This window comes from Cetorhinus maximus, chromosome 14, assembly GCF_964194155.1.
Source record: "Cetorhinus maximus chromosome 14, sCetMax3.hap1.1, whole genome shotgun sequence".
NCBI lineage: Eukaryota > Metazoa > Chordata > Chondrichthyes > Lamniformes > Cetorhinidae > Cetorhinus > Cetorhinus maximus.
The window spans coordinates 103,653,091-103,670,472 of record NC_135892.1 but is presented as its reverse complement, the minus strand read 5'-3'; the positions used below and the strand labels follow the sequence as shown (position 1 = coordinate 103,670,472).

General features: G+C 39.1%; 1 protein-coding gene across 1 annotated transcript; it reads right to left on the bottom strand.

The window, feature by feature from the left end:
* Positions 1–6,400: 6,400 nt before the first annotated feature.
* On the bottom strand, positions 6,401–15,789 carry LOC144689890 (transmembrane protein 179-like). The gene is made up of 4 exons (XM_078557375.1): positions 15,338–15,789; positions 9,909–10,046; positions 8,533–8,611; positions 6,401–8,436 (listed from the first exon to the last, which is right to left on the bottom strand). The coding sequence occupies exons 1-4, from the start codon at positions 15,655–15,657 to the stop codon at positions 8,266–8,268; spliced, it is 708 nt and encodes a 235-aa protein (XP_078413501.1). The 5' UTR covers positions 15,658–15,789; the 3' UTR covers positions 6,401–8,265.
* Between the last annotated feature and the right edge of the window lie 1,593 nt (positions 15,790–17,382).

Sequence of the window (17,382 nt, the reverse complement as noted above, 5' to 3'; positions counted from 1 at the left end):
TTGACTAGTCGGAGAGTCAGCTCTCCCAATTTTGGCACAAGCCCCCATACAATCAGGAAGGAGGACTTTGTAGGGTTGACAGTCTGAGTTTGCCAGTTGTCATTTCCAATGCCTAGGTCAATGTCAGGCAGTCTGTCCCATTCCATTCCTTTTAGACTTTTTAGTTGAACTTAAGTGCTTGTTAGGCCATTTCAGCCACGTTGCTGAGAGTCTGGAGTCATATGTACGCCAGACCAAGTAAGGACAACAGATTTCCTTCCCTTTAGGGAACAGAAAGGTTTTTACAACAATCATCAATGGTCATCATTAGACTTCTAATTCCATCATAGTGGTATTTGAACCTGGGTCCCCAGAGCATTACCCATGGATTACTAGTCCAGTGACAATACCACTAAACCACTACCTCCCCCTTTAAAACTTTCTACAAGAGCTTGTAGAAGTACAACACAATTTATCTTTGTAGACAAAGCATCAAGTGTGCTTAACAGATTTGATCATCCTTGAAAATTGTACCTATTAGGACCCCAGATAAAGGCTCACTTATGTTGAGGATACAAGACGCAAGACCTTTGTCAATCATTATGAAACATCCACTTCAAAAAGTGAAGTGAACTCAGTGGTCCAATTTCCATGCCCCAGAACCCTAAATTACCCCAAAGTATATCTTAAAATTTTCACTGTGGGTGTCATTACTTGTAGCCAACATCCACTCTACAAAGATACTGTCTGTCGGAGTGAACTTGAATAGAAATGAGTGAATTTATAGCAGGCAGTTATACTTGGATTTTTCAGAAAGTGAGGCAAGAAAGAACAAACTTACAATTATGGAGTACCTTTCATGCCCCCAGGATGTTTATTCCCTGCTGAAGGAGACATCGCTGCAGACTTCTAAGAGCCCAGCTTTTGTTTTTGATCATGATTGGGATATGCTCAAAGGTTTGGAATGTCTAACACATTACTAATGTAGGGTACTGTAGGGTGGATACACAGGATTGAAACTCCACAATCATGGAAATTGTCGTCATCCTAGGGCCACTTACGATATGTTTTCCACGTAGCAGGATCTGCAATGTCAGTAATAACATCTCAAATGCTAATAACACTGCTGCAGAGTTGTACTAATTCTTCTGATTGACGAGGAGCTCAAATTCAAAGGCTCCAGTTAGTTCAATGGGAAAATGATTAGGCATTTTATCCTCTCCAGCCTTTTTTGCCATTCACTTAATTGTTGATTTGTACCTCAGCTTCATTTACCCACCTTTGATCCACATGCCCCTTGAGTCTGTTCTGTAGATCGGTTGATACTTAGAGTTCAGTAGGAGCAGGGGTGGAATGGTCTCAGATGTTGCTGTTGCATTGGATGGTAACATCTCTGACCTTGCGTAAACAGACTTTTCATTGAAAGAAAATGAATTGCTCTCAGCCCCAAACACAAAGCAATTGTGTACAGCACTTGAGTGTCATTGTATATAATTGAACCCTAAATTTTAGGATGCATCTTTCAGGTAACAATTGTTGCACCTAATCTTAAAATCAAAACTTAATTGAAGGGAATCTCTCTTGCATATAGATTCACTAATGTAGATAAAGGAGCAACTACCTCTTGCATAGACAACGAAACCTGTAAAATGTCACATTTACGAATTATGAAGTGAACCAACTACTTAACAGGAACTATGTAACAGAACAATGTTTATTATTTTACTACATGTGTCTTCAACATCAGTATCATAATGACTTGGACTCACCTTTTGATTGCCAACATGTGACTTCAAGTTGTGAACCATACTTTGACATAACATACGCTGCTGCTTCAAGGAGGTAATTACACAGACATCCTGCAGTTTATACTGAAGAGACACGCATAAGTGCTTCCAGGGAGTGAGAGAAGTGCCATTTTTGCAGTTATTACTGCTCAGTGGTATATTCTGTAAGAGTCAAATCTAGTTTCCAGCTAATTAAGCTGCTTATTACCAAACAGTGATTTACCATCAGCAGTATACTAATATGCAAAAGCATATTTTAACAATTGGCTATTAACAATTGTCAGTTTTAAATGCTACAGTCCTATCACTAACATTTCTGTACTAAATATTTTGACTTACTCATAACCAGTTTCATTTTAGGACAGATGAATAAAGTACATCAGGCAACTTCTCATTAAAGTGATAGTAGCGCTCATTCTTATTAATTTGACAACAGCTTCAAATTCCTGCTGCGTCACTATTACTTAAATTTCAGTGCTGATTTGGTAATGCGGAGACAGGCATCATCTGTGCAATTAGTTTGTTGATAACTGATTGAGGCCGAGTCATTGATGCAAAGTGAAAGGTGGCAAAAACGCATACAAAAATGAAATACAACTGTAAGTGTACAATTAGACAAGCAACATCTTAACTAGAAAATTAAATGTTTTAGGCATAACTGAATCTGAACTGCCTGAGCGCTGAACAGAGCTACAGGCCAACTAATTTGGAGAAGTGACAGGAAATCAAGTGTTAGGGACAAAATATCAAATGCTGGAAATTAAAAATAAAATCTTAAAAGTTACATCTGAAATGTTATTGCTTTTATTCTTTAAGATATCAGGTTAGAAAAGGTCTAGAGGAAGGAGGGGGAAATGACAGAAGGGATTAAGGAGGAAATTATTTCAATGGTAAGAGGATAATGGACAGAGGCAGTGGGGTGTTTATAGGTATAATTAAGAAATGAAAAAGAGTTAAAGACTGTAGTGAGGTGTGTATAAACACTGGAGGTACATGTGAAGTGGTAGGCTGTATAAATGCAGATTAGACAGGCATGTGGTAAAGGCAGAGTGGTTTAAATTAGGATTTTAACTTTCAGATAGATTTGGAGAAGTAGGCTGCAGAAAGGTAGTGAATTTGAGTATCTGGGATAGCAACAATATGTCCTAGAATCTACAAGAGCTCACTTTAATATTGAGTAATGAGTCAGATTTAGTTAACAACCTAATGTGCATTTATGAATATTTATCTAATCCTGATTTAACTGAGCTCACCGTAGTACAATTTTCTAATCCTAAAGGAACAGTTCCTGAATTGAGAGAACTTTGGAAGATTATAGTTAGGCAACTGCAGTGTTTTCACCTACTTCCTTTAAAAGCCTGGGCTGGAAACCCTTCTGTGCCATAATCACGCCGAACTTTAAGAAACCATATGGTGCCGGGGATTTGTCACTCTTTAATGCTGTTATTTTCTTCTTTACCTTTATTTTGCTTACATTAATTTTGGCGAGTCTCTGTTCCTGTTTCACTGTTTCCTTGGGATGTCTGGCATGCTGACCTCTTCCTCTGCTTCAAACACTGATAGTAAATGTGTTATGTCTTTTTTTTTTGTTGATCTCAGGCTTTTAAAGGGAGAAATATGAGGGGCCAAATGGCCTACTCCTGCTCCTAATTCATACAAATGTTCATAGTTTAGGTTCTGGATTTAGGCAAGGCTGACTTCAATGCAGTGAAGAGAGACTACCCACAGTAAATTCAGCAGTTCTGTTACTGGATAGGAGATATTCAAAAGGAAACTTAATGTGATACAGAATCAGCTCATACTACTAAAGGGCAAGGCTCTACATGCCAAGAAAGACAGCCATGGACAATATAAAAAGGTGAGACACAAATTAGAACTAAGAAAAAGTATGCACAGATTTTGGCAACTGGGTAACAAAAGGGTGATGAAACAGCTACAAAAAGTGCATGAGCAGAACTTTGCAAGGGATATCAAGATCAACTGAAAAAACAAAGTTATTATATCAGGATAAAGGGTGGTCAGATGCAATGTTGATTCCTTAAAACCACAAATGAGGTTGTCAATTAAAATAAGGACATGGCTGGCATACCAAATTACTTTAGTGTCAGTGTTTAAAGTAGAGGAAGAGGTCAGCATGCCAGTCATATCAAAGAAATACTGAATCAGGAACAGGGACTCACCAAAATTAATGTAAGCAAAATAAAGAAAAAAATGATAGCAGTAAAAAGTGACAAATCCCATGGACCATATGGTTTCTTAAGAGAGTTCAGGGTTATTATGACACAGAAGGGTTTCCATGTCAGGCTTCTAAAGGAACTAGGCAAGAGCACTGCAGATGCTTAATTATAATCTTCCAGAGTTCTCTTGATTCAGGAACCATTTTAGGATTGGAAAATTGTGCATCACTCCATTATTTAAGGATGGTGAAAGAGGGAAAACCAAGGAATTCTAGACCAGCTAGCCTAACATCTGTTATCAGGGAAATACTAGAGTCTATAATTAAAGGCAGGGTGACTGAATACCTTAAATTTTTAGTGGATTTGTAAAGGGTTAGTCAGGCATGACCTTCAGATTCTAGTTTTTGATGAGGTGGCTAAAGTAGTGGACAGTGGAAAGACTATAAGTGCCATTTGTATGGTCTTCCAGAGGCATTTAATAAAGTCCCTCAAGAAACTGTTAGTTAAAGTTTGAAGTCTTTGGAATTGAAGGCAAATGATTGGCCTGGTTAAGAAATTGGCTGGGTGACAGGATACAGGGTAGGAATAGCAGAAAGGTACCCCCAACTAGTCACATCCCACCTATAAATGTACCACAGGATCTGTCAGGACACATACACAATGAATTGTTTTAACAGCAATGTTATGCCATTTATTTGTATAAAGAATCCTTCATGTTACCACACGAGTTATCAATGTGCTAATGAACAAGATACAAATTTACCTAACGCTCAATAACTGGTCACTTGACAACCTGTTGTAAAATTTTGCAGAAAAAAAAAAGCAAGCAGTTAAACCAATTTTAACAGTTATAAATAAGTCATACACCTGCTATAAAATATTTCAAAAAATAAAATTTATCCTATTTTGAGTAGTGTTTAGAAGTGAATGTATAACAGCTCAAAATATAACCGTACACCTGAATATTGAAAACGGTTAAAAAAAAGAAAGAAACCCACTGAATGGAAAGAATGAAGCAGTGTTTCTAAGTCCATTATTTGGTTTGGTTTCTTCCCTCCAGGGTCATTTGATTTTATTTAATGTTGGACTGTGGATTTTTAGGCTTTTTCAGTGTTTATTTCAAAATTTAATATGGACTCCCATAGAAATTGAATTAAATACTGCTTTCATGTTTATTTGAAATAAAATTCAACTAATTTACAGACTGATGAATAACCAATCACTGCATTTGATCCATGCTGCCCATGCCTATACTCCTGTTTGCTTGGCCATAGGTTAAATGCAAATAACAGGTTTTGTTAGTTAAAGTACAACAGAAAATGCCCACAATGCCAAGGCTATTCAGCTCCAAGGTGCCTCTGAAAAAATAAGTATGGCAATAATAGCAAAAAAAGTATTTGAACAGGAGAAAAATGCACTTTATAGTTAGTAAATTACTCTATTGGTGTTCAGTTAAATCTTTTATGTGGTGACAATTAGCAACCAGTTTACTTTAAATATTTAATTTGTTCTGGTGCAGAACTTTTACAGTTGTTAAACAGCATAACTTTCACTGAGTGTCTATTTGTGGCCAAAACGCAATTAGTGTTCAGCTTACACTACACCAATCCAGCTCACTGCACTCTTTTGGACAAGCCAATCCATTTTGGCATGGTTGTACCCATCAACAATCTCAATGAACCCCAGTGAGGCCCAATCTGTGCAGAGTTTTGATCCTTTTTCTCAGCACAATGGTAGACTGTAAATATTCAATTGTGGGCCAGCTACACCTCCAGGCCACATTTTGCCACCACTGCCTTGAAAGAATTAGCTAGATGTGCTGAAGGAGTTGTGCAAGTGCCAAGAGTCAGCACTATCCATGTCCAGTCATTGCAAGCAATGCTGAACTATATCAAACTAATAGTTTAACAGTTTGAGGCATTCAATGCTGAGGAATGTAATGCTCTGGTGATGCCATATTTTGGACATGGGTGTTCATTTCTGGTCACTGAAGCACAGGGAAAATACTAGTATCTGGAAGCAACACAGAAAGCTGATCTGCAGTGGCACAGGATGGGTTAGAAATAAATTTGGGTGGTTTAAGCTTTGACCTTTGAAAGGAGGAACCTTGGAGTGTGTAAGATACTAAGTGGAATATGAATGGTTAATGCTGAACTAAAAAATCACATTCCCAGGATATGGGAACATGGACACAAAATGGTAGAAGCTAAGATTGTGTCTGATGGAGGAGTGCCATATCATACTGATCAATACCCACAATGACCTGCAAGGTAGGGTAGTGGAGGAAAATCACCTGAATCATTTCTTTGGAAGGATGACATTAAAGAGCCATGCAGTACTCTGTACTTAAGGAGGTCTAATGTTTGGTGGTTTTAATTAGGTGTAGAATACCACAGTTTGATCAGTTGGTTTTCACTGACAACGAACAGATGTTTTGTGAAGTTCACACAATTCATGAGAAGGTGAAAGATTATTTATTCCAATTTACACACTGATAGTGCTTTTGATTTCTCTGCAGCAATTAAATAGGATGTTGCAAAACCATTTTGAGAACATGTTCTGAAACTCAGGCCAGCACCTCTATTCCTATACACAAGTTGCCAGCTCATCCAAAACTATTAGGTTTGGAAGAGAGCGCAGATTAGCAAATACACAAGCTACAGTCCTTGGAGCAAGGATGGACTTTTTGGGAGGAACTTGGCAAGTCACTTGGGAAAATTAACTGATCCCAGTGCTGTGGCAAATGTGAATGAATCACTAATAAGATTTTAGGCTGTGGAAGGAAAAAGTTGTTTGAAGCAGAGTATTTACTAGGATTGGTAACAGGTGCAATAAAATTCTGTCCCCATCAACAGTTAAGAAACTGACTTGGCCATCAGTAGAATGAGTACTTATGGCAGTCTAAATGAATAAAACCATGACCAGAAAAAAACCAGCTGAATAATGAGATCAGATACACTTAAAGTGAACAATGCTGCAAGTGCATAGTTCCATGTAATATACAGTTTCTGAAAGAAAAAAATCAAACAGAAAATTTAGTTGTAATACAAGAGTTATTCTGAATATCCCCGAATTCAATTGTTTAAACACAAGTTTTGCTTTTCCTCAATGTGTGTACATAGATAACATAGCTTCATTAGGGAAGCAAGACAAGCAGGGAGGACATATTTTACAATTAATTACTGTTCTATGAAATTAGTTAAAGGCAGTTAACAGCATTCAGATCAGTGGAACAGGTTTGAATTCTATCATCCTCAGTGATCCACTTTGATATTTTGACAATTAACCAGATATCACGTCTCCATCTTTCTCAAACCAGTCATTTTGTTTCATTCTGTGAATACCCTCACCCTGTCATCAAATTGTACACAAGATAGTTTTTTTTAAAGCTGCAAACATTTACCATGCATTATTTTACATGTTCTTGCTGGAAGTGGAGTTAGCATGAAGCCTGCTTTCTGCCAAAGTTCATTAGTTCAACATGAACTAAAAGTTTACCTAATTTGGCATCTTAAATGAGATCAGATCTCAACCACATTTTGCATTATGAAGGGTTTCTACTAGGACAATCTGATTTCATTAAATCATAAAAATTGAATGCTTAGTTACAACATATGCTTATTACGCAACAATGATTACATTTTCAAAGGGTCAATGATCTTTGGATTACCCCAACATTAACTGTAGCTATACTGCCGGAAAATCATCTTTTCAGATAAATCCATCAATTCCAACCCCAAAAGCTAGTGATGCCAAAACAAAAATAACCAGTTAAATAAATGATCTTCCAAAAAAATGAATCCTCAAAGAATAAATTAGCAATGGGGATAGCATACTTACTTGAGTAAAAATTAATTGAAAATTCAAACTACATTCTATGTACCCTAATAGTCTATATGCTGAGTTTCCATAATTTTAGATATTGTATAAGCAGTGTCTCATTAAAATTGGTTTCTGTAACAATTTCCCACTGCCATGAACTGCAAGTGAACAGAAAACTACTCAAGCCTCATTTATTAAGCATATAGAAGAAATTGATCCGATAATTTGCACTGGATCATTCTGAATTCTTTATTAAGTGTTAGGCAATTTATCCATTTACTGAACAGAAATAAAATTAGACCAAAAGAGAGCTCGATATCTGCCAGTAAATGGAAATTTTGCACAGGGTTAAGCTGTGGATAGATTCAATCCTCAGGGCAGGGGGTGGAGGTTGGAAAAGTCACAACCACTATAATCAGTCACAAGACATTTTACAGTATGATCACATGTTGATCCCACTTTTCATATTAGTGAATTGCAATCAATTATATTCTATTTGATTAGATAAACACACTGCCCACTTGTCCACGGAAATATCCTTGTGATTGCTGGCTTAGAAGTGTCTCTTTATATTGTACAGAAAAGCCATCTTTACTGCGACCGTGAGAAACTTTCAAGAAAGCAAGTATTGCCAATACAATCCACACTATCCAAGCACACCAGAGGCCAAACTGGAAAAAAAAGGAAGCCAAAGGTTACTGATGGTTAAACTGCACTAGTTTCCTTATCAGTTTCAATAAGCATGACTGCAACAGCACAAAGCTTACCTGTGCAGTACCAAAGTGATCATAGAACAAAGTAGGAACCTCATTCAGATTAAGAGGTTCTTCCTGGGCATCTCTGCAGCTGTAACAATAAAGTAAATTGAACATTAACTAGCTGTATAAAATGAATAGGGATAAAAGAATGAATAGATCCCTTTTTAAACCAATGAAAAAGCTCAAAACGTCCCTACTTTAAGCGACCAAGTACCAAACAAAAATACAGATTTGATCCCACTTATCTTCTTTGCTCCCCTGTTCAATTTTGACCAGCTTTTGAATGTTCTCAGGTATGGAGGAATGGAAAAGGCTGCTCCCTGATCAATGGATTTGATCCCTCAAGGACCAACCATTTTATACCCCACCAGGAACCAGCCCTTTACCAGACCTCCAGGCCTGTGAACTTCAGCTCTCAAGGGGAGAAAGAGGGAGGGTGTGAGTGGGCTGGGCTCTTTCAAGTGGGAGCAGAATTGTATTTCTATACAATCCACACAATCCAATTCCTCACTCCAAAAGGTTCTGGTCTAAGGAACAACCCTACAAGTGGTTACTCAAGTTGGCACCTACAATTTTGAACCATTTTTGAATCCAGACCACCATGTGGATAGTTAAATAAAAGCATGCAAATACCATTTATTTAGCACAGTTGTGTTTAAAATATTCATTGAATGGTTACAGCCAAGTGGCAGTGCAAGTCTGAAAATGATAACACTCAGGCAAGTGCCAGACTTTGCTCCACAAAGCACAACCTGGACACAGGAGCCTTTGGTTCTGACTTGAGTGAGCAGGTCATTTTGAACAGTTTAGATGATAAAGGGACCTCTTTTTGCTTCTCTCACCTTCAAAGTGAGAATAAGGCCAAACTAAAGGATTCTCCGTGTAGGAATTTTGTTTCACATGGAGGGAAAACTCATTATACCAACCTCTATCAATTCTAAAACTGAATGAAGATGTCTTTTGACCATCAGACCAAATTCACTGGGTGCAACTGTCCTGGCAGACAACTTCTGCATTTAATGGAAGTCATGGAAATTCAGTACATTGGATCAGTGACCCAAAAGTAGTGCTCAAAACACACCATGCAACATTCCAGGCAATATAATGACCAGGAAAGAAACAAAAATTGTCATCTGGGATACTGAATGCAACCAATCCATGAACTGTAAGTGTTTAATGAAGTTCAGTTGCATGTATTTATTTATAGTTAATCTCCCAAGCGTTGGGCATGGGGATTCAAGATCAAGTGTAATCTTCAGGTGAAGAGGAGTTAGAGCAAAGGGGTTAATTGTATGCATATGTAATTTAGTCCCCATTTTAAATACATCATATTCTGTCCTTACTTACATACTCTGCATATAAATTCCCATCAATATGTCTCATACCTGATTGTCATGTTACCCTTGTTTGTGACTGAGTTGCACCATATATTAAGGCCATCGCTCACTGTGGCACTGGCAACCAGCATCAGCAAAGCCATGGTGCAGCTAAGAAGCATGCTTACAAATTCTGAAAAGGGTGATCTACAAAGAGATAAAAATCAACTTAAAAGATGACACACACATCAATCAGTATGTGAATTTAAAAAGTATTACCCATTGGATAGCGATAATCAAATCTAATTAATCTAAGCTTCCCCACCACCATTTAGGCTGACTGGCAGTTAGCTGTTTTCTTCTTTTGTTTGATCAGAACTTTTAATGTTTGCAACCCTTCAGTCCTCTAGCATCACCCCCATATCCAATTGCAAGATTGTGGCTAGAGCCTCTTATTTACACCTTTCCTTCCCTTAGATGCATTCCATCTGGACTGAGTGACTTTTCCCACTGAGTACCACCAGTTCAAGTAGTTCATCTATGCATGGATAATTGGACTTATTTCCAATTCATTTCCTTTGAAATAGCTGTCATCCATTCCTCAAATTCAGCCCTTGTATATAAGGAGCTCCAATAATTCACCGGCTCACTCATTTCCCCAGTTAGAATATTATCCCGCAAACGACTCCAGCATAACAAACTAAACTGACATCTACACAAGTTGGATTCTTGAGTCGGTAAATTGGAATCAAACTTTGCTTGGTTTTCATTTGTGAGGTTTGATGGAAAGATTATCTGAACACCTGCTATTTTTCTATTTCTATGCTATCACTTTGAGAACTCAAACTTAGTCATGCATAAATTAAAATTCATTAGCTTGCTTTCTGTTATCCCCAGTTAGTGTTTGCACAATCATTTGGCTCAATTTCTTCAGTTATTCCTTGTACTTAATAAACTCTACTCGGTCTTCAAGTTCTAACATCTGTGATTCCTGCTAGTTTTCATAAGGACCTTTTTTCAAAATCCTTTCAAGTGCACTTCTATTTCTACTTTTCATCCTTCATTTAATTCTGCTTCTAATTAATCCACTGAATTTTTTATAATTCTAAAGTCTCCTCTTCAGGGGAAGAAGTTTTGTTATATTTAGCCTGACAAATTTGACAATCATTGAGCACATACTAATCCTTTCTGATAGGATAAGTATTAAATCTGTCATCAGTACTCACTTGGTTGTATTCCAGGAATGTAATCGTCAATTTTTAGCTCAGATACTAAGCATTAATTTATAAAACTGGGCTTTTACAAATGCTCCAGCTGTATTAGCCTTGCAACACAAACATGCTTAAATTGCAAATGCTCTTCTGCAAGCCTCACCTATTCCCCTCCACACGATTTTGTTCTATTTAATCTACTCTAACTTGTTTTCCTCAGAATTTCTTTTCCTTTTGACTCCCCATTTTGGAGATGGGATCAAATTGCAAAATAGTGGGTTTGCACAGCTCAAGAAGAGACTGAGTATTTCTAACCCAGCTAAAAATCTCATGTCTGACAATTGACAGTTGAGACTTGGCCTGGTCACTGACACAGAAACTCTTATGGTCTGTTGGTGAACAGGTAGGTCGTTATTGGCAGTTCCCAGAACTTGATCACAACTGACATGAAGCCTGCAGAGTACAAAAATTGAGTCACCTCTTATTTTCTACAGTTAACTTGCCTACCCTACCTTTGAATCTTGAATTTACTCAAAATTAAGTTCTCTGCAATACAATTTCTCATTTACCCAAGCTGCTATCTCCAACTCGAATTGGTGGTTTACTGCAGTTGGCAGTTACTATCATTAAGTTGTATTCAAATTAAGAGATAACAAAAGTAATGTAACATCTACACATGTTAAACAATTCAAGAACCATTTGGCTCCAACTCTGGCTACAAGCAGAAGATAGACCAGTCTGTTTTCTGATATTTGGCTACATGACCAGATATAGAAACAATCCCAACAAAAACTCTGACAAGCCCAACCTCAGAGTAATTATGCCAAGCCTATGAAAAGCATGCTCCAGCAAGAGGTTTGAAGCAAACTGAATGGCTTTGGACTGTACAAACTGGAAAAAGGGGAGCCAATAATGTTCTCTCATTGGAGCAGAGTGTCTAACATTAGATGTAATTCCACGACTGGACATTTGCTAAACACAATCCTCAGTGTGCTAAGAATTACGCTGACAACTAATTTAAGATTGTCAGTCGGGCTCAGTGTGGCACATTTGCATGTGCTGGAAGCTACATATATTAATACACAGGTCCTAGTTCTTTGTAGACAGAAAGAACATGTATATGCATTGCACCTATTTCAGCTAAACAAAATAAGTGACAGTCATTCACTGACTCACTCCTCAGGGCAATGCCTTGACCAATCAGGGTTAAGCTGCCTGGTTTAAATTTCGAACAATGCTTGGCAGTTAACATCCATCACTATCAGTGGGTGCATTCTCCATGGCAATGCCACTTGCCAATCACTCAGCACTCTCTTCACCTACAGTATAAAATGTTATCTTCCCCTTATCAGGACACTCTCAAAATTACCAATATGAGTGCAAGATGAAAAGCTTAGACATGTCTCTTTTTTCAGCAATGTTCAGAAACAGGCCATTCAGCCCAACTGGTCTGTACTGTATGTTCCACACAAGCCTTCTCCCGACCCTCTTCAACTAACCCAGTCAGCATATGCTTCTGTTCTTTTCACATTCGTGTTTCTCTAACCTCCCCTGAAAGGTATCTATGCCAATCACCTCAAATACTTTGTGGTAGAGAATTCTACATTCTAACCATGCTTTGGGTTAAGAGATATTTTGCCCTGAATTCCGTTTTGGATTTATTAGTAATTAATCTTCAACTTACAGCCCCTAAATTTGGTCCCCGACAAGTGGCAACAGCTTCTCTACGTCTACCCTATTAAACCCCTTCATAATTTTACAGACGGCCAATGAATCACTCATTTTATTTTCCATTGTATTCATTCATGCTTAGTTGTTCTTGCACAGCAAAAATTACGTTTAAGGCTCATCCTTCAAGACCTTGTCCCTATTTGAAACATTTAAATCTATATTCTTCTACTGCATGCTCATTTACTCAATAATCATTGTTTAGCAAAGTATCACTCTTTCGCATATCTACTTTAATTGAATGCTAAGCAGAACCAGAAATTGAGTTCTTAAAAAAAGGTCACAGGTCGGTCTCTCCACAGAGGTTGCCAGACCAACCGAATATTTCCAGCATTTTCTGTTTTTTAATTAGAGTATAGAAGTCAATTGGTTTCCTGAATATAAATGAATGTGTAGTTTATCTAAATTAGAAATATGCGATAAGTTACACAAACACATGCTATTCGCCAATTATCAAGACAAACAGATTCAGGTGGAGAAATTAGAATTTATTGACATACCCCAGAAGATTAATCCTGCTCACTTCCCCATTTCTAGTCACCAGGAGCACTCAAAGACAAAACTGATTAAGTGAGATTTCAACTTTTTTTTTTAAAAAAGTAAGACAGTTCAATATTAATTCACAATAAATTCATCCCACTTTCTATAATTGTTTTTTTCTTTGAAATATATAGCATTTTCCCTTCAACAAATCCCAGTGCTAAATGCTGATCATAGCTCAGTGAGAACTAAACTCCCTCTCCTTGACCATCCAAACTCATCACCAGTATTTCGTAGTAAATAGACTAACTGCAGTTCTTCCATAAGCTTTTGATGTCTGCGTAAAGATTCTGAATTTACCAGTACAGACTTTGTTATTCCATTACACAAACTAATGACTAAAGAACAAAATATGAAGCAATGGGAAAGCCATTAAATTAAATGTATGTGCTATATTAAAATAAATTAACTATACTCAAGCAGGCCTCAAATGTCTTCTTCCAGATCTCAAATGTTATTTTTGTCACAATATTCCCAACAAAATGTCAAACATGCATATGAAATACCAGAAGACTGTTACTCCTGTTAACTTTCCACTTTTAAAGATTATACTTTGGCTACATGTAGCCATAATGCATTCAAGACAAGTTGCAACTAACAATTTAGTTTTGAAGTACCGGTCAATTCACTTATTATATCAGATCAGGGAGCATCGGCATAAACATTTAGCCCCACGAACCTGTTCCACCATTCAATGAGATCGTGGCTGATCTACAACTTAAGTCCATATGCCCTCCTTTTCCTTATACCCTTTCACAGCTTATGACGCAGCTTTCAAAGTAACAATAAATCTAGCATCAATTACAACTTGTAGAAAAGAGTTCCAAACTTTTAGCACCCTTTGTGCAGATGTGATTCTTGATTTCACTCCCCAAAGGCTTGGCTCCAATTCTCAGACTATACCCCCTAGTCCTAAAGTCCACAACCAGAGAAATAGTTTCTCCCTAGTTACCCTATCTGGTACCCTTAATTTTGAAACTTCAATCAAATCACCCTTAAAACTTCCAAATTCCAGGGAATACAAATGTAGTTTGTGTAAATCTCTCCTCCTAACTTAACTCTTTGAAGTCCAAGTATCATTCTAAACCTATGCTGCACTCCCTCCAGGGCCCACCTACAAGAAAGAAGAAAAAAAATCAGTTTTGACTTCAACCCGCAAACCTGGTGAGCAAATACCATAACATAACCCTCCCTAATTGCTGGCAAGTCACAATTTCACTCCGCCAATATTCCGACGCTCCCAAGTGCAACCCTACTTTAAGTAGACAACTTTTGTCCAAACCACCCTTGCACACGTAACAATTTCACTGCTAACTCTCTCCTGCCAGAATTTCAGCAAGATCAGCGAGGGCAGTGAACCAATCCCAGCCTCAGCCCACGAACTTAGGGTGACTTTGTTCAAATGTTTGCTTGCAAGCAAATGCGTTTTGCAATTACAAAATAAATAGTGCCAAACTCATTTGCTTGCAAGCAAATGCGTTTTGTAATTACAAAATAAATAGTGCCAAACTCAAGATGGAACTTCACCCACAGCAGGGTCAGAATAGAAGCTATGTCGCAAATCACGGGTAGAAACAGAGCAGGAGATGGCCATTCAGCCCCTCGAGCCTAGGCCACCATTCAACCCCCTTCCTAACAGCGCTGTGGGCGTACCCACACCACAAGGACTGCAGCGGTTCAAGGCAGCAGCTCACCACCGCCTTCTCAAGGGCAATTGGGGATGGGCAAATACTGGCCTAGCCAATAAAGCTCACACCCTGCAACGCAATAAAAAAAAACTGGATCACAGCTGATCTTCTACCTCAATGCCACTTTCCCCACACTATCCCCATATCCCTCGATATGATTAATATTCAGCAATCTATCAATCTCTGTCGTGAACACACAGAAAGCCTCTGGGGTAGAGAATCCCAAATTCTCCACCTGCTGAGTGGAGAAATTCCTCCCCCATCTCAGTCCTTAAAGTCCTTATTCAGGGTGTATTAAACTAAATGAATTAAAAGGTGGCCGAGTGCTTACTCCTCGAAGCCCCTGTAGAGGAGGTAGGTGCTCCTGAAGCCCTGCAGCGCCGAGTAGGCGCAGCTGAAGATGCTCATGAAGAGGCTGTAGCGGCAGGCGGACGGCGGACCCCAGTGCAGCAGGCGGAAGCAGTGCGCCTGCGCGCAGCCGGCGCTCCAGCTGCCGTTCGGGCGCTGCCAGCGCCCCGCTCCGTAGAGCAGGCAGCGCCCCCGCAGCTGGTGCTGGTCCTGACCTAGCGGCACGGCGGCGAACAGCGCCAGCACGAAGGCCAGCAGGTAGGCGGTGCACTGACAGAACAGGAGCCGGTTGCTGATCCCCATCGTCGAAAACAGCTTTCCGCCTGTCAAGTTTAAATCGGACGAGGAGCCCACTCTCTGGCCACTTCTCTCACTCTCGGAGACCCTCGTTTCACAGCCCAACACTTTCTGCTCGCGCGGAGAGCTGCTCGAGCCATTCGAGGCGGTTAAAAGGGGGCGGAGCCTCACTTAAAGGCGCAGTGCATAGCAACAGGAGGCCATTCAGCCCCTACAGGGCGACAGGTCAAGTGCTGGAAAATGGGATTAGAATAGATAGGTGCTTGATGGCTGGCCTGAGCACGATGGACCTGTTTCTGATCCTTCAACCTTTTGTTTATGACATCTTTTGCAATCTCTCCTTTGCCTCCACCTATTACTGGCCTTCTATCCAGCTTCATCTGTCCCACCCCCCCTTATACAGTATATATTTCACCACATTTCTACCTCTCTTTAGTTCTGAAGAAGAGTCATCTGGACTCTGTCTTCCTCTCCACAGATGCTGTTAGACCTGCTGAGTTTTTCCAGCAATTTTTGTTTTTGTTTTGGGCCTGTTTCTGTGGTGTATAACTCTATGGCTCAGTTAAAGGCACACAGTGCATAGTAACAGGAGGAGGCTTTTCAGCCCTTCATTTAAAGGTGCAACGCATAGCAACAGGAAGAGGCCATTAACTCCTTCGAGCCCTTTCTACCAACCAATCAATGGCTGATCTACAGTCTAGCTCCTTATACCTGCCTTTGTTCCAGATCCCTTCATAACATCAAAGGTTATTGTGGGAAATAAAAGCTCGTGGTATAGGGGGTAACATATTGGCATGGATAGACCATAAGACCATGAGACATAGGAGCAGAAATTAGGCCATTCGGCCCATCGAGTCTGCTCCGCCATTCAATCATGGCTGATAAGTTTTTCAACCCCATTCTCCTGCCTTCTCCCCGTAACCTTTGATCCCCTTACCAATCAAGAATCTATCTATCTTGGTCTTAAATACACTTAATGACCTGGCCTCCACAGCCTTCTGTGGCAATGAATTCCATACATTAACCACTCTCTGGCTAAAGAAGTTTCTCCTCATCTCTGTTCTAAAAGGTCTTCCCTTTACTCTGAGGCTGTGCCCTCGGGTCCTAGTCTCTCCTACTAATGATAGAAGATTGGCCAGCTAACAGGAAACAGAGAATAGGTGTAAATCAGTCATTTTCTGGTTAGCAAAAAGTAACGAGTGGTGTACCACAGGGATCAGTGCTGGGGCCTCAACTTTTTACAATTTATCTAAATGACTTGGATGAAGGGACCGAAGGTATGGTTGTTAAATTTGCTGATGACACAAAGATAGGTAGGAAAGTAAGTTGTGAGGCAGACATTAGGAGGCTACAAAGGGATATAGATAGGTTAAGTGAGTGGGAAAAGATCTAGCAAATGGAGTATAATGTGGGAGAATGTGAAATTGTCCATTTTGGCAGGAAGAATAATAAAGAAGCATATTATCTAAATGGTGAGAGATTGCAAATCTTTGAGATGCAGAGGGATCTGTGTGTCCTAGTGTATGAATCACAGAAGGTTAGTATGTAGGTACAGCAAGTAATGAGGAAAGCTAATAGAATATTAGCATTTATTGTGAGGGGAAATGAATACAAAAGTAGGGAAGTTATGCTTCAGTTATACAGGGCATTGGTGAGACCACATCTGGAGTACTTGGGGAGAGTACTGTGTACAGTATTGGTCATCTTATTTAAGGAAGGATATAAATGCAT